At 35.5% G+C, this 18,314-nt stretch overlaps 1 protein-coding gene and 1 long non-coding RNA gene across 12 annotated transcripts in view; one reads left to right on the top strand and one right to left on the bottom strand.

Annotated features, from left to right (window-relative positions):
• The window catches only part of LOC136041019 (sodium channel protein para-like), a 592,014-nt gene that overhangs the window by 59,337 nt on the left and 514,363 nt on the right, over window positions 1–18,314 (top strand). For all 11 annotated transcript variants that reach the window (XM_065725536.1, XM_065725532.1, XM_065725534.1 and 8 more), the window contains exon 4: window positions 9,627–9,832. In XM_065725536.1, coding sequence (XP_065581608.1) covers window positions 9,627–9,832 — 206 coding nt within the window. The remainder of the gene's footprint in view (window positions 1–9,626; window positions 9,833–18,314) is intronic.
• Window positions 517–9,217, bottom strand: LOC136040578 (uncharacterized). Its single transcript, XR_010620816.1, has 2 exons — window positions 8,796–9,217; window positions 517–1,299 (listed from the first exon to the last, which is right to left on the bottom strand). It is a non-coding gene; the product is annotated as an uncharacterized LOC136040578 (long non-coding RNA).

Here is an 18,314-nt window from a genome sequence, read left to right as displayed (position 1 = left end):
TTATTATTGGGGCTAATAGCAGCCAAAAATGGTGCTAGTGTTATCCATCCTGCCTCTTCAAAAGCTGAAGTTTTTCCGGGTTGCAGGAAAAAATAAACTGCGTGTAGTTTTTAGCGCCCTTGGAGTTGAAAACTTTTTTTAAACTTTCTTTTATGTATGAACTCTACTATTGTAGTCCTTGTTAAATCTTTTTCTTTGTGAAAAGGAAAACTATTTACATTTTATCGGAAAGATTTTTCTACAGTCTTGTGTACTAAAATTCAAAAGTGACCAAAAGAGTGCAATAACAAGTACAAAAAAAAATAGTTCGTAACCCTGAACCATTCATATTTTACGCTTGTAAATTTTGCTTGCAATGATTATTATGTAAGGTCCCACCCTTTGGGGTGAGTAAGCGAATACTAGTGCTTTGAATTATGGTAGCGTGTCACTAGTATTCAATGTGCGAATAGGTTCACTTTTCTATCTACTATGGCAACAGTCTATCTGTTCCCTAAGTCCTATTATAAGTCACAATCTCTCAAGACAAGGAATTTTATTTTAGTAGGAGTATGTAAAAAACAGGTAAAGAAATATAAAGTGGAAAGAAGTTGAGCTGGAGAGTTCTTTCTCGTTGATGAAAAGTCCTTGCTTGGGCGAAGAAATATAAATCTGGAAAATAAAAAACTTACGTTAGATCTTGTAAATACACACGACAGGCTGTCCCTCGTATTAATTGAAAAGCTATTATCCAAGAAAGAATGCTGGTCCAAGAGGAAAAACGATAAGCCAAATATAAGTAGCAGGGTTGTTATATCTATCTGTCGTCCAGAAATTGTGAATCAGAACTCCCCGAATATTGTTCTAACATTCGCTTTTAAGGGGCCCTCTCTGGTCCGGTTTTGTAATAAATTAAAGCTTTGAGTTTGACTATAGGTTGAAGGTTATCGAACGCTCAAGGTAAATACGGGCAGACAAATAAAAATGGATAAACAAGGGTTTGAAGGTGTCAGCCTGTTGAACTTGATCGTAGGTGAAGGTTACCCGTCTAAAAATAAACTGGTAAATAATGGGTAAACAAGAATTCGAGGATGTCAGCCTGTCGTAAAATTATATGTCTTATAGCTATGGCGTATAGTGTATGTTATATTATAGAATATAATATAAGGCAATAAATAAATAATAGAAAGGGACTTCTCACATACTCCCCAGTTTCGAAAAAGCACGGCTCGGTGCTACACCAACAAGCCGCCTTTGTGTTGTTGAAAACTATTCTGGTGTAATTTTGTATCATCTTGGTATCTACTATACGAGAAGAATCTGAAAAATAGAGGGTATAAAACATTGAACATTAAATACTAAAAATCGGACTGTCTGGAAAAAAATATCTATAACACCCTAACCCATCAGGTTTCAAGAAATGAAAGATTTCATGAAAAATAAACAAACAGAAAATGATAAAAACATGACGAAAAAGAATATTTTTTTTTTTTTTGCACATTGTCCAAGGGAATTCAATATAGTTTTGGAATTATATAGTTTTGGAATATATATATTCTCTTATAAAATTATAAGAGAGGTACGATGTATTAGTAAAGTGATTAAACATGTCATCACGTTTATCCATTTCTTCCCTTAATATTATTTGCTCTATAAGTTAGTCAATTTGATTTGTGCGTGAACTTATGTCAACTTTAGAATTTAAACTTGTGTCGAACAAGAACTCATTACACAGCATATAATATATCGTTATACAATGATATACCATCACTAAGGCAAAGCTACGAAAAACATTGGTTCTTGTCAATATTAATATTGACTCGTCAAGGATTAACACTGCACAAATACATAAAGTGAACACTACTGAATCTTTGACAGAACTTAATCTTTGACAGAACAAAATCTTTGACAGAACATAATCTTTGATAGAACATAATCTTTGATAGAACATAATCTTTGACAGAACATAATCTTTGACAGAACAAAATCTTTGACAGAACAAAATCTTTGACAGAACAAAATCTTTGACAGAACAAAATCTTTGACAGAACAAAATCTTTGACAGAACAAAATCTTTGACAAAACAAATTTCTTTCACAAGGAACATCAGGAAATAATTGAATTAGATGATAAAAAATCTGTTTATCCCTTGTTTCCTTTTTTTCTTTTTTTTCCTTGGATCGCCGGAGTTATCATTCTTTTTTCTTTTTTTTCTCCAGTCTTGTTTTTTTTTCCCAAGCGTTCTCCTTTTTTTTCAGTGTCTTCTTTTTTTCAAGGGTTCTTTTTTTTCTTTTCTTTAAAATCGGTACACTACACAAATTTTACTAACGTTAGCGGTTATTCGAAGCTGAATTTTAAATGAATCTCCCTGGTGCAATACCCCAAATATCTTTACTGATATGAACTTTTCGTAAGAGCTTGAAATACTTCGGTAAAAAAAATTTATTCTACGAATATACTTCTTTTAGTCTAGTTATGAAAATTCCCGATTGTGGTATATTTATACTTACGTAGCATTCGTCAGAGTGTTGACCCCTTTGTTATGTCATATAAGCTCGACATGCCTGAGCAGACAGAAAGGGTTTTATGCAAATCTGTATATGGTGTCAAAATATAGGGTTGACTAACCACATAATATATCGACTGCTTTGCCGAGGGGTGCATTTTTTTTCGTTTACCAGGTAACGGTAGCACGTCTTTTTTTGCAATAAGGTTCTTGAATAACCCTTAATTGTCAATCACTCGACTTTGAAGAATGTAAATACCCCTCGTGGAAAATTTAATAACTTAGGCTAAGCTATGAAGAGCAAGTAATGAATATGAAGGGGGGGGGGGAGATAATATCGAAGTAATTGTTTTCTCTTTTCCAAATTCCTCCCTGAAACCTTATTTAATGTTTATTTATGTATAGTAGGCTCCCAGCTAAAAATTCAAAATTTTCTTCAGTTTCGATCAACCCCTTTTGAACATTTAGTCACAAGATAAATTTTTCACAAGGCTCCTTCTTCTGGAGGAATTTCTTCCCTCAGATTTTGGATAGGCATAAACATTGTATCAGAATATTTACTAAGTTCTCTGTATAAATGCAGAGATATGCACATACATAAAATAACTGCAATTGTTAATATAGTTAAGAGTATAAAAATTGGTGTTAATGACGGTGGATGAGTACTGGTTGGTTCGCCCGTCAAAAAGAGTTCGAGTGGAAGTTCAATAGTTTTGTCAATTCTGTTAGTTTTTGATATTAATTTTTCTTGCCAGTACTCATTCAGTTTTTTAATGGTAAATTTTGACGTAACTTGATCTAATGGTAAAATAAGCTTTTCCACATCTGATACGGGCGAAAAAGATTTGGCAAGAAACGAAGTGACAGGGCTATAAAAATCTTGAATTATAAAAGACGAATGACTAATTTTACACTCACTGTTGATAGAAAAAACTTGGGTCTCACTAACGTTGATTGAATAATGTTTATAAGTTTGATTAGTTAAAAATAAATTTGATTCAGGACAGACAACATTCAGGGTAACTGGTCCTGACGTAGGGCTTGCAAAGACATAGGTGTCTTGGTCTAAAACAGCTGCAAATGGCGATGAGAACGCTGTTACCTTCCTTTCGCATAACTGGTTAATTGCACTTGTATCTTCTGTAAAGGCAGCATATGAGCATGATTTGAAGCTAGCTTTTCTCAGAACTATATGGCTATCACAAATGGTTTTCTGTTTATAGGATACACAATTAAATTCTAAATCATAACGGTTCAATAACAGGTATGAATCACCATCATTTGTTACAGCAAAAAAGTCGGAAGAAGGTTGAGTTTTAATATAATGTTGGGAGTCACTTATTCTGTACGGCACTGATATTGTTTCATACAAGTTAAGTTCACTGCCTATTCGATTCAGTGGTAAATAGCACACAACTATTAAATGTTCTGAAGTTGACATGAGTTCACATTTTACAATTTTAACCAGGTCCAAAAGATTTCCGTTAGGAGAAATGGCGAGCGCTTACGGATTTGGGAGAATGAGGTGGACGGTGATATCGACTTATGGACTTGGTCCATAAACTTATACATAGAAATTCTTAAATCAATTCTTAAACAGCGACAGAATGATCCCTAAGCCATTGACTAAAACCTTTATGTCCTAAGATAGTCGTAGCTTATAAATTACCATTTTTATCATTTCGTTTTTAAATATTTTCAAGTGTATGCCCAAAATTCAAATGAGCAGCCCGTCTGTCTTGATTCAAGTCTTTAAATCTTAGTTATATAGACATATTATAACTTCTACTTTATTTATACTTTTCCCAGAAAGTATCCTACTATAGTTTTACGTGTTTTGGTAATCGAATATTTTAATACGACATTAGTAGAGTGGAAACACTCAGTTATACATATATGCGAATATAAACAAACACAATTTAAAACAAAAGTCAAACCAGGCTAATTTTTGTAATGATACATATACATACACATATACATATAAAATGATACCTATATAAAAGAACACATCCCACACCAAAATTGTTCTGATCTAAACTGAAGTTAGCTTTATCAGCAGTTGGAAAAATAGACTTTTTTTTTATTGATTTTTATTTTAACATCAAGTGCTCCTACCCCTCAGTCTTACAATGTGATTATTGAAATTAGAAAAAGCAATTTCCACCTTGTGCGGAACCTATAGTAATGGCATTTATTAGCAAAACAATAACATCGATCCTATTTAAGCACGTCAAAAACCATTAGCCAAGGCCGTATCCAGAGCGGGGGTTAAGAAGTTTGACCTTGTTCTCTGCTGTTCCATTCGTGGAAGGACCCCGATGGCTGGTGAAGAGTTTTTTCACCTTCAAGGAACTCATAAGTCGTTTGAAAAGACTTGAGCGGAAAGGCGCGTGACAATCTGTCAATAGAAAACGAAACATTCCAAATAAGAAATAACGCGACGCAGTAAAAATTTACAAGTCTCTGAAGTGACATCAGGTACGGGTTCTAAGACAACTAAGGAAGTTCGGACATCTACTCAGACAACGACATATTTGTTGCCTCCAGACAAAGGCAAAGGATCTAAAGTGTCCAAACACCACGTTTTAAAGCTTATTTCAGCGAAGACATTCTTTTGTAGCTCGGGCACAACTTTGGGGGTAATATTTCTACGCATGCAAATATGGCAATTCTGAGCCTCATTCTTCATATGTGTCGACATCTTTTCGAAATAGCAGAAATTTCTTAGTTTGACTAGGCTTCTTTCCGCGTTATGGTGGTCGGCCATGAGGACATGTGAATGCGACAGTTGGAAAACACCAGGAATCAGGCACCTAGGAATCAGTAGTTGTAAAATTTGCGCATTTGATTTTCTGCCTTCTTCCGGCGGCGGCATCCGATACAAAATCCTCTCCCACAAAATGAGCCTGTCAACTTCCTTCTGCAGCCATGGCACAATATTCCACTTTTCCAGTAACTTTTCAAGCTTTCCTGGATTCATTTGTGGATCTATAAATATACATTCATTTCCTTTCATATCATTCAATTTATCATTTCTTTCCGAAGTATCAATATAATCAGGCTGGTCTTGGAGACTAGCAGCCTCTCCTAGGGAGTCATGGTCCTGTGGACTAACTGTAATATGGCTATTTTTGCCATTTCTATCTTCATTAAATCTCTACCCGGCGTCCCGGTCTTCCTGTCTTTGCAGGGCATCCCCATTTGTGCTACTAAATTCAAATTTCGCGTAATCATTTGTCCCGTGCTGAAGCATTAAGCTTATAATTGGTGCTAATTCTACGTCATTCATCTGGTACTCCCTAATCTGTTGAACTTCCAAACCTAGAAAGTCCAAAATTCCTTTCGGCGAAGTTGAATTCATTGTCGTTGATTCTGTCTGTACTGTCACTGCAAAAAAAAACTCTGCTTCTTCATCCGCGAGTGAGAAAGGTCGAGTTCGAAGAAGCGTTTCGTCTGGTGGTTGGCTTAATACATCAACTGGGTTGAGCTTCCCCTTAATGTAGAGCCATTTTATGTTTCTGTCTGACAACATGACAATTGACTTGCTGACAAACAAGCAAACCTTTGACACCAAGGCCCTGTCAGAATCATCGTATGAATTGCGGTTCACATAACAGTAGTTAACAATCGTAGTTCAGGTTCGGAAAACAAACCGTAAAACCGAAACACATAGTAATTGAAGATTTATGTCGTGTTTGAAATAACCTGTGCGAAATAATTGTCCGATAAAGTGAAAAATAAATCAATTTTTCTGCCATTCTTCCCTCTCTTCAAAACTTATGCTGAGACATACCATCTTTTGAATTACCTTAGCCGATTGGCATCTTTTAGTAAGCCAGCCAAGTAACCACAGCCAAGTGGCATCTGTATTGTAAAAATCAGTTTGAATCGAATAAAAATTACATTTCTATTTTTAAATTTTAATATTTATTCTTTCTTTTTTTATTTACGACTCAAACGATGTACACGCAGTGGGTAGCAAAATTTACATCCCTTAAACTTCTTGTTCTGACTTTCCTTCAACTTTCTCTCCCCTAGAGTTCTTTTTTCCCAATTTTCCTTCTCTTAAAGTTTGACCTTGCCTGCATCCATTTTCGTTCAACAGAGTTAAAAAACTAATATTGTATTAATAGATTTTTACGAGGGGAAAATCAAGGACCAAAGTGAAATTACAGCCGAGTGGCATCTTTTATTTCATAGAAGGTCGGAAGGACCGACAAAAACAAGATAGAAATATATTAATACTTTAAATTCAAAGATTACAAAAACAACGTGACGCATTCGTATGCGATGGCGTAGCTAAGGAATGGGGTACAGTAATCCCTGGGCAAATCATGAGTTGGGGCAACATTTACATAAGCAAGCTTTTAATTTAAATACCCAGGAAATCTGGGGGGGGGGAGGGGTTTGCATGTGTGTGACAAATTGATCCCATGAGTTAAAAAAACCTACCTAAATTTCAGCTGTTACATCGACATAAGACATGCATCCTCTCATTTTGATTTCCCTAATCTTATTCTTTTAATATTATTAATGGTTAACTCAACAGTTATCACTATAAGGTATGTTGGAGCGTAAAAGAAATTGTGAAATAAAAAAATATTAACCTAAAAATAAAGTAAATTAAACTAATATAGACAAAACCAAAATAGAATAACATAAATACATAAAATGATGTAGGACAATACCTCTTTGATCAAAATGACCTCTATGGCTCTAATAATTATAACTATCTCTGGGATTTCTTTCATAATACCTCCCAGAACCTTGTAAATGCGATCCCTGTAGCCCTTGATAATCTCTATATTGAAAAAAGTATTCCCCGTATTTGAGTGCCGGGTCATCTGGTATGGACCCTGCTGGTAAGAATTGTATTGATTTGAAAAGTTATTACCACGGGCAGCCCTTCCTGCTTGCCCATGGGGAGTTCTGGTTCTATTAATATTTATTTCTGCGACCCCTGCCGTAAGATATTCAAATTTGTCCATTTGGCTGTTAGATCCGAGGCTAGATTTTACTGACTCGATAGTTTGGGCGATTTCGAGTGCTTCGTCTAGATTATCATAATCATCTTGTCTTAACCTAACCGCTTCTTGGAGCTCACTCCGCAGCCCCGTCTCGAACGCTTGCAGAACAATTGAATCGACTAAGGCAAATGCATCTATACTTTTTGAGTTGTCTAACCCTTCTGCTTTACAATAATCTATCTTTCCCGTTTTTAATCTCATATAAAATTCAAAGACAGCTTCCTCTGGTTTTTGCTTCATTTCTACTATTGCCTGCAGACATTGCCGAGGGGCTTTCTAGCACCTACATTTCTTAACAATTTTTCGCATAGGTCGTCAAGCGTAAAAGTGTTTCCCGACTCAATTATTTCGTCCACATACCACTGGAAAATTCCTCTACAGGTGTTTGACGCCATAACTAAAGTATAATCATCGTCCCATTTTAGAGTAGCCTTCACGCTTTTAAGTTGTCTTATCCAAGTCTTTACTTCCGATGGTTTTGTTAAAGTTTGAATGTGTGAAAAAGGGCCAACTACCATCTGATGGGTTATTTGAGAAGGGACCTGTTGATAGGCTAATTGAGAAATATCTGGGATATGTGTCGGGTTACTTGAATTTCCGGTGGACATCGTAAATCTTTACAAGAAGCAATAAAATTTATTAGGCGACAGATATGCTGTGTTAATTTTATGAGTCAATGAAAATCTATTGATGTTACAGACAGTAAAGAAAATGCAAAAAAATGATCTATGGATAATGCAAAGAGACTAAACTCATAAATTAATGAGGAAAAACTTATCGTACTTGGTGAAACTAGTACATTAGTCTATAGACAAGAAAATTCTAGCTTATAGATAGGAATATGGGAATCTCCTTTGCTAAAAATGAGCCGACTCGGGCGAAGAAAAATTGTAGGGGGAAAAATCAAATGAAAAAAATAGATAGAAAACAGTAAGAATGCCACCATAGAGCAGAAAAGAACACCGCTACCACCACTTTGTAAGGTTTCACCCTATAGGGTGAGTAAGCGAATACTAGTGCTTTGAATTATGGTAGCGTGTCACTAGTATTCAATGTGCGAATAGGTTCACTTTTCTATCTACTATGGCAACAGTCTATCTGTTCCCTAAGTCCTATTATAAGTCACAATCTCTCAAGACAAGGAATTTTATTTTAGTAGGAGTATGTAAAAAACAGGTAAAGAAATATAAAGTGGAAAGAAGTTGAGCTGGAGAGTTCTTTCTCGTTGATGAAAAGTCCTTGCTTGGGCGAAGAAATATAAATCTGGAAAATAAAAAACTTACGTTAGATCTTGTAAATACACACGACAGGCTGTCCCTCGTATTAATTGAAAAGCTATTATCCAAGAAAGAATGCTGGTCCAAGAGGAAAAACGATAAGCCAAATATAAGTAGCAGGGTTGTTATATCTATCTGTCGTCCAGAAATTGTGAATCAGAACTCCCCGAATATTGTTCTAACATTCGCTTTTAAGGGGCCCTCTCTGGTCCGGTTTTGTAATAAATTAAAGCTTTGAGTTTGACTATAGGTTGAAGGTTATCGAACGCTCAAGGTAAATACGGGCAGACAAATAAAAATGGATAAACAAGGGTTTGAAGGTGTCAGCCTGTTGAACTTGATCGTAGGTGAAGGTTACCCGTCTAAAAATAAACTGGTAAATAATGGGTAAACAAGAATTCGAGGATGTCAGCCTGTCGTAAAATTATATGTCTTATAGCTATGGCGTATAGTGTATGTTATATTATAGAATATAATATAAGGCAATACATAAATAATAGAAAGGGACTTCTCACAATTATGAAGACCACGCCTGCTTCTTTGTCTAAAAAAGCAATAGTCATAACACTAAGTTCGAAACGGATATTTGAACTTCTTATGATAGAATATTTGAGTGTTTATTTTTGAAGACTTTATTAATCCTCTGAAAAGATAAAGTGAGAAAAAAAACTTCTCAGAAAGTCTTCTAAAAGATAGGTCATAAGTGTAATTTTGCTCTAATTTATCATTATGAAAGAATGCTCTGTAATGCACCCTGCCGTATACGTTTTATAAGATACGCCCCTTTTCTTTTTGGCTCAACAATGTAGAGGATAATAAATAGTTCTTTCTTTTTAGACATTTGTGGTAATCAGCAAGGGCAAAGATGTCTTCAGATTTAGTGCAACTAACGCAATGTGGATTTTGTCCCCATTCAACCCTATTAGACGTGTGGCAATATTTGTTTTAACGCACCCTATTTTTTCTTTCGTCATCATTACTACCATTTTGAGCAATTGTATGGCTATGATCATGAAAAGCACCCCCAGCATTGAATCAACTGAGTAAGTATAAGTTTAATTTTACATTGGTCGTCAGTACTGAAAAGAGGGGGGGGGGGGGTACTAACGCACTACTACTAGCAACTCATCGCAGCATCAAGTCACCTGATGCCAACACAACTGCCTTCAATCCTCCTTCATCCAGCATATTCAAAGCTTCACTGTTTATTGCCTCTCATGAAGTTCCCGTTTCTTTTACATCGTTCTCATGACTTCCTTCTCGGGGAAGTATACAGGGAGAGGGATCAAAATCTGGACCTCGCCCTTCCATAATAATTGTCCCCGAATTTTATGGGACCTCTTGTTCAAGTGCTCAAATCATTTTAACTATTGCTCCACTCTCCTCCCTGGAAAATATAAGAGTACATATTTGCTCTTTCCACTCCTTCTGGGGATAATGTACTTTCATGTTACTCCAAAGTGATTGCCAAAAAGCACATTCTTTGGATCCCTTGTGAGTGAAAGGTGTCTTAGCCATCTTTAACTTCCTTTTATTATAGCCCTAGAAAGAGGGATTGAATCACATTTTTCACTTGTCATGTATCACGAATAGATCATCCTCAACGATTTAAGCTTATGTCTCATTATTAACCATCTTTTATAGATCATTAACAAAACTGGACTTAAAACTATGGAACATAAGCCCATGAGCCAAGAATCATGCCTTTTTAATTCCTACGCTATGGAATATGTGTGAATAGGGTTGGGGTTGTTAAAAGGCTGCTGTGTTATATATTTTCTAAGTCTTAAAGAAGAACGAAAAAACAGACACATTTCTTTTAATGCTATTGACAAGTAGTAGATTTAATTATCTATGTGTCAATCTAATTCATAATGAAGGAGAATAATAATAAATAACTTCGAAGACCACACTGCCTTTCCATGACGAAAGTAAAACAGTTCAAAATAGGGATGATACCTTTTTATTGACAGTGAATAGATATAAAATTATTTAACTGGATATTTCGAACACATATACAGTGTTCATCATCAGCAGTAAAACTAAAAGACATGAATAAAAATAAACAAAATTTATACCTAATAAACTAATTACATATAGTTTATTGCTCTTATTTTTTTCAATGCAACAGCGGAGGCAAATCTCTTTGACCTTTTCGGTTCCGGTTCATTAGAATTATCTGACATATACGTGGACAGAGGTCATAGCTCTTAGGTGAGGTGGTATTTACTTTATTTGACCTCAGTAAATTATCATAAATTGAGTTCAATCGAAATTCACCTGTATCTCTGTTTATGGAATTATTCTTGAATAGAATTTTTTTAATTTCGATTGTTTCCCTGAAAATTTGCTTTAAACCTTGGTCCCTAGAAATCAAAGAAACATTTTCAAACAAAATAAAATGATTTGGAAAATTAAAGATATGTTCCGAGAGGGCCGACGTGAAACCTTCAGGTTTGATATTTTGCTTTAAAGACAATGAAATAGAATTATGATGTTGTAGCAATCTCGTATTTAAATTCTGGTTAGTACGTCCCACATAAGAGCTTCCACAAGCTCTTGTATATATCTATTCACTGTCAATAAAAAGGTATCATCCCTATTTTGAACTGTTTTACTTTCGAATAATAATAAGTAAATGAACTTACAAAAAAAAGAATAGAATGCATAAAATTCCTACAACTATTAAACTACTAACAACTCATCACAGAACCAAGCCGCCAAAAACCTGCACAGCTACGTGCACTCCTCCTCCATCCCAATCTATTCAAAGCATACCTCTTTGCATCCTTCCAGGAAGTTCCCATTTCCCTTAAATATTTTTTTTTATCAATTCCTGCCACCCCAACCGCCGACGACCAATTTTCCGTTAGGCCCTAGACGGTTTGCCGAAAAGGACAATCTTCGGTAATCGTTCATCCTTCGTTTGCAAAACATGCCCTATTCTTCTCAGCCTTTCTCTCATTATATCCCTAGAAAGTGGGATTGAACCTCACTTTTCATACAGCTTACTGTTTGAAATACAATCAGTCAGCTGGGTACCCAGACCAGTCCGTAGGATATTTCTCTGGAAAATTTATATCAAAACTTCGTCCGCTTTTTGTAGCACCCGTCCTTTAGAACCATATTTGACCGCTGTCATAACTGTAGCTTCCAATAACTGTAGCTGGAAAAGGCTTGCTATACCCCTTCACAGCATTTCGGATTTAATCGAGGTACCGGGTGTGCCAGTGCTTTAACTGCTATTGCAAATGCCCTGATTGATGCGGAGTCGTCTGGAGAAAGCCTTTTTTTTGGGGGGGGATATGATGTCGGACGTGCATTCGACACTCTTATCCATGCAGCGATGCTTCTAAAAGATGGTAAATGAGGATTTAATCTGGCCATTATCCGTTCTCTTCGGGGTTTATATTCATGCTACGTATCCGCCTGAAACTACCCCCAGATAAAGGCATGCCTCCGATTCCATGTAGACAACTTATCCCAGTCAAGAATGGAGCCCATCAAGGAGCTACCACCTCTCCCGACCTTTTTAATAACTATGTGCTGGAAGCACAAGATCTGTGCCAACTGTCACTGATTCTGTCTTCTGTAAACCTTTCTTTGATATGCTATGCTGATGACATCCTAAACCTTAGTCGAATTCTTCAACGTATAACTGAAATCTTTTGGAATCCTTAAAGTGGAATATCAGAAAGTTGGTCTTGAATTTAACTCTTTCAAATCTGATGCTTTCCTGTTTAACTGGAACACAGATTCCCCTACCCTTCCATCACGCTTGGATCTAGCTCTGCTCATCCCGTAGATCACCTTATGTATCTAGGTCTACCCATTGCTTCTTCTATCCGACACACCCGAAGACTTCTTTTTAACAAATCAGACGTAGAATCTCAGCAGCTTACGCTTCCATTGTATCTTGTAAACTTCGATTCAACCGATCTCTTCTAGCAAGTCTATATAATGCTGTTGCCCTTCCCCATATTCTCTACACTGCACCCTTCTGGAAACTCCTAAGTAAAACTGACAAGAGTAAAATCTGATCCATGTTCTTTCGCTTTGCCAAGTATCTGCTTCATCTGCCCCTTGGTATAGAATTTCACTCGCTATTGCGAAATTCAAGGTTGTTGTTGCTAGACGGATTGTGAAACATAATGGAAAAATAGATAGGAATTTATATGATTGGTCCCACATTCTTAGGCTGTGATCATTGTGTTTTTCTTTTTCCTATGCTCCGTAATATGTGTTTTCAATTGTGAAGGGTTTTTCAATATTTATATTGATGTATTTCTTGTAAGATTGTTTAAACGTTATGATTCACCTTTTTTGTAGTTTTTTTTTGCTTCTTTTTTGTTTTTTTTTCTTTTTTTTTAATTCAGGTTTCTTTCATATTATCTGTTTGCCTTGCATTTTGCGAAGCGTTTAATTGTTGTCTTTACTGTTTTCTTATTTGTTTTCTTTTACTGCTCCGTCTTTTTGCTTTTGTATGACGGGTTTTCAAATAAATAAATAAATATTCTAATCTTGGTTCGCAGACTTATCTTTTTATTCTTACAAACTTTTTTTTAAACTGTAAAAAACACCATGAACTCCGGATATTCTACTTTTAAAATCTTCACTGCTCCCATTGTCTTAACTAATGATACTACCAAGGTAAATAAAGCTGTCCACCTGATCAATCTTTTCATTACCCAGCATAACCTTTTCATCTTCACTTATTGCTAGTCTTTGTGACCTAATCTTCTTAATATTAATTTTCAAACCTATTCTAGCACCTTGAACTCGCACAACCTTTAAAAGTTGATCCATTTTGCTCACACTTTCATCTAGAATACTTAAATCATCAGTATAATCTAAGCCCAGGAAAATCTTTTCATCCCAATTTAATTCCGTTCTTTCTCAATGCCTTTCCTGTGTTCCTAAAGACAAATCCCATCAAAATGATCCTTATTAATTTGGATAGAAGCAGGCGCGTCGTTGTGGGGGGGGAAGGGGACAGTTACCCTCCCAATAATTTGTAGAAAATAAAAATTAAATATCCCATGTCCCTTGTCTATCCGGATATGTACCCCTCTTGTCCTTCCAATAAAAATGCTGGAGCCACTCTCCTGGATAGAACACAACCTGCTTAACTCCTGATTTAGTACAAAACGAGCTCCTAACCTCATTTCCTAACCTAACCGAAGCAGTGCCATTCTCTTACATAGCTCTAATCACTTTAATGTATTTTCCTGGTATGTCATACAAGGATAAGACCTTAGCTAAAGCTCTTCTATCTGCTGAATCAGCAGTTTGCTCATAATCTATAAGCCTTCGGATTAAAGGTGTTTGATGACTTTCGTACTTCTGAATTATTAATCGAAGAGTGAAGGTTTGGTTGACACATTCTCTACCCTTTCTAAAATGGCACTATTCTTCTCTTAAAACATTTTCTACACAATTCTGAGTCTAAAAAGCATCAATATACTAAGTTATTTGCTACCTACAGAAGCCATGCTACAAAACAGGAAATCTTGTATTCTTATTTTTCCGTGTTATTGTCAATTTTTATTTTAGCTTTCAAGCCACATTATTTTCAGCTTTTTTACACTTTTTAGCCTAATATACTTGATTTCTTATGACTTTGAAAGGTTTCAAACAGATTCGTGGTAACAAACTGTAGTAAGGATCGACCCAGCTCAATAATAACCGAAACTCTAAAAAACGGGATTTTGATACCAATAGATACAATAAAAGAATTAGATTTTTATAGAAATTTTAAATATACAAGTTTCCTGAAGTTTAGTCTTACACATCAAAAGTTACGAGCCTGAGAGCATTTGCTTTATTTTCCAAAAAATAGGGAATATCCCCTAAAAGTCACAGCTTCACCTTCAACATCATATTCAGAGTATCAGAGAACCCTACTGTAGAGGTTTCAATCTCGTTTCTCCAAAAAAAGGGGAATTTTTTAGTTTTTGTCAGAAGAAAGATCACAGATGCGTGTTTATTTTTTTCCCCCATGCGTGATTGTATCGACCCAGTGGCCCTACAATGTTGCGAGAGGGCTCATTTTAACGGAAATTAAAAGTTCTAATGCCCTTTTTAAGTGAACAAAAATTGGGGGGGGGGCAACTAGACTCCTTTATCGTTCATTTTTTCCAGAGTGACCGGATCAAAATTATTTAGATAGCTATTTTGTTTTAGAAAAGTCAAAAAATCAAATGTCTTTGAGGACGACTCAATCCCCACAGTCCCGGGGGGAAGTGCTACAAGTTATGAAGTCTGACCATTGTTTGTATATAGTATTGGTTATTGGGAATCATACAGATGTTTTCAGGGGAGATTGGTTGGGTGGGGGGGAGGTGGGGGGAGAGGATAACGTTGGAGGATCTTTCCAAAGGGGAATAAGAGAGGAGAATTATCCATGAAGGGGGTGCCAGATTTTCCAGCACTATCTAAAAAACTATCAGAAACCGAATAAAAAAAAACAAGTTTTTCAGCTAAAAATGAGGAGCAGTATTAAAACTTAAAACAAACAGAAATTATCAAACAGTTCGTGGCAAAGAACTGTAAGTAAGGAATGACCCGGCTCATTAGTAACCGAAACTCATAAAAACGGAATTTTGGTACCAATACATACATAAAAAATTGGATTTTTATGATGATTAAATAAAAAAAACAAGTTTTTTTAAACTGAAAGTAAGGAGCGACATTAAAACTTAAGACGAACAGAAATTACTCCGTGTATGAAAGGGGCTGTTCCTCCCTCAACGTCCCGCTCTTTCCGCTAAAGTTTTACTCTTTCTCTCAATTCTACTTTATTAAACAGTAAATAACTTTAGCGTAAAGAGCGGAACGTTGAGGGAGGAACAGCCCCTTTCATATACGGAGTAATTTCTGTTCATTTAAAGTTTTAATGTCGCTCCTTACTTTCAGTTATAAAAACTTGTTTGTTTTTATTTAATTTCTGAACGTTTTTGAATTAGTTCATGTTTATAATTTGGCTCTCCGCAAATGTAAAATTAAAACGAAATTTGCGTATTAATTTTTTTTTGCCAAATGGCTTTCTCTTAGTTTTGATCAGACGATTTTGAGAAAAAGGGTGGGAGAGGAGGCCTAGTTGCCCACCAATTTTTCGGTTACTTAAAAACTAGAATTTTTAATTTTTAACGAACGTTTTTATTAGTAAAAAATATACATAACTTACAAATTAACTTACCTAACGAACTTCTATATTCGTATATTTTTATTATGTATATGAGGGGGTTTGCCCCATCGTTAATACCTCACTCTTTACACTAAAGCTTTAATTTTGTCCCAATTCTTTAAGATTGACCCCTGAACCACAAAGGCTGTAGAATAATTACTATAAATTATTTAGTTGAAATTACTAAAAATACTTTAGCGTAAAGAGCGGGCTATTTAGGAAGAGATGAACCCCCATATGCGTAATAATTTCTGTTCGTTTTATATTTTAATGCTGGTCCTTACTTTCAGTTGAAAAAACTTTTTCATATTTATTTTTTCATTGTTTTTTTAAATAATGCTAGAAAATCTTGCGCTCCCTTCATGAAAATTTTCTTCCCCCATGACAAATTCCTCCAAGGAAAGTTCCTCCAACATATCCCCCTCTTATCAACCCCCCCCCTCGACAACCTAAAAATCCCTCTGAAAACGTCTGCACTCTTCCAAATAGCCATCACTATATGTAAACACTGTTCAAAGTTTGTAACTTTTGGCCCCTCCCACGGGGACTGTGGGGGAGTAAGTTGTCCCCAAAGACATAGTTATAAGGTTTTTTGACTACGTTGAATAAAATGGCATATCAGAATTTTGATTTGGTGACTTTGGGAAAATAATTAGCGTGGGAGGAGGCCTAGATGCCCTCCAATTTTTTTGGTCACTTAAAAAGGGCACTAGAACTTTTCATTTCCGTTAGAATGAGCCCTCTCGTAAGGTTCTAGGACCACTGGTTCAATACGATAGCCCCTGGGGAAAAAAAACAAACAAGTAAACACGCATCCGTGATCTGCCTTCTGGCAAAAAATACAAAATTCCACATTTTTGTAGATAGGAGCTTGAAACTTCTACAACAGGGTTCTCTGATACGCCGAATCTCATGGTGTGATTTTCGTTAAGATTCTATGACTTTTAGGGGTTGTTTCCCCCTATTTTCTAAAATAAGGCAAATTTTCTCAGGATCGTAACTTTTGATGGGTAAGACTAAACTTGATTAAACTTATAGTTTTGGTTACTATTGAGCCGAGTCGCTCCTTACTACAGTTTGTTACCACGAACTGTTTGATCGTTAGGTTTAATTTTAATGCTTTAGTTTATCTGCTGATGACGACCACTGGTGTATGTGGTCGAAATATTTATATTTTTTGTATCTGTTTTCACTGGCTAATAAAAGAACTTAACCCACTTTGAACTTTTATTTGTTCGTGAAAGAATGGGAAGCGTTTATTAGTTTCTAGAGAAAAGCTAAAAAGTTACGGATAGATAGAATATTTTCAGATTTGCGGAAAAAATAGGTTTTTACCATAGCTATTTATTAAGCTGTTGTTTGTAATTGGAAGATGAGGCCTTTATTGGGATTAATATCTTGTATATTTTGTCTTATATTAGTGTCTTGTAATAGTTATGCAATCACTTTTGGCTAGCCCCTAGAACAAAACAGCGTGGAAGGGGGCCTTTTTTCAAAAGAAGAACATGACTTTTCTTTCTTCGTTATATGAAAATTTCTTGCTTTCCTCTTGTGATACGTTTTGTTACATCCGGAGTGTTAATTCCCTTGTGAGGAAATTTTATCCGTAGAAATCTATTCCAGAGAGATGATGATGAAAGGTGGAAAAGTGATTATCAAATCTTAAAAAAAAGACCTTAGATGTTACAAGTTCTGAAAGAAGATAAGCTATTGAAAGCATTAAAAGAATGACTAACATATAAAGAAGGAAAGATTAAGACCATAAATGTACACGGAGGGAGGGGCTCTGAAAATGACCCCCTTCAAAAAAATATTTTTGTAATTTTTTTCAATTTCATGTGATTTTGTATAAGTTGTTGAATTATCGGTGTTATGAATAAGTTCCGTCCTAAATCAGTATGTTTGTACATGCTTACTAAAGTTGAATAATTTTAAAATTACCTTTCAAGAAAAGGCTAGAAAATAAATAAAAATTAAACAGATTAAAATTGAAACAGAAACGGAAGAATTAAAATAGAAAAACAAAACGTCGGGACTAGATAGCCAACTTCAGACTCTTTGAACTATTAAATAAAAAAAAACTATTTTTTTTAACTGAAAGTAAGGAGCGATATTAAAACTTAAAACGAACTGAAATTACCCCGTATATGAAAAGGGGCTGCTCCCTTTTCAACGCCTTGCTCTTTGCACTGAAGTTTGACTCTTTCTCTCAACTCTACTTTTTAAAACAGTAAAAACTTTAGCGTAAAGAGCGGGACTAGGACTCTGGTCTACAGGGAACCTACAGAGACTCTGATCTCTGTAGGTAGCAAATTACTTGGTAATATGATAGTTTTTAG

The sequence above is a fragment of the Artemia franciscana genome, chromosome 21, assembly GCF_032884065.1.
Source record: "Artemia franciscana chromosome 21, ASM3288406v1, whole genome shotgun sequence".
Lineage (NCBI taxonomy): Eukaryota > Metazoa > Arthropoda > Branchiopoda > Anostraca > Artemiidae > Artemia > Artemia franciscana.
This window is presented reverse-complemented; position numbering and strand designations above follow the sequence as displayed.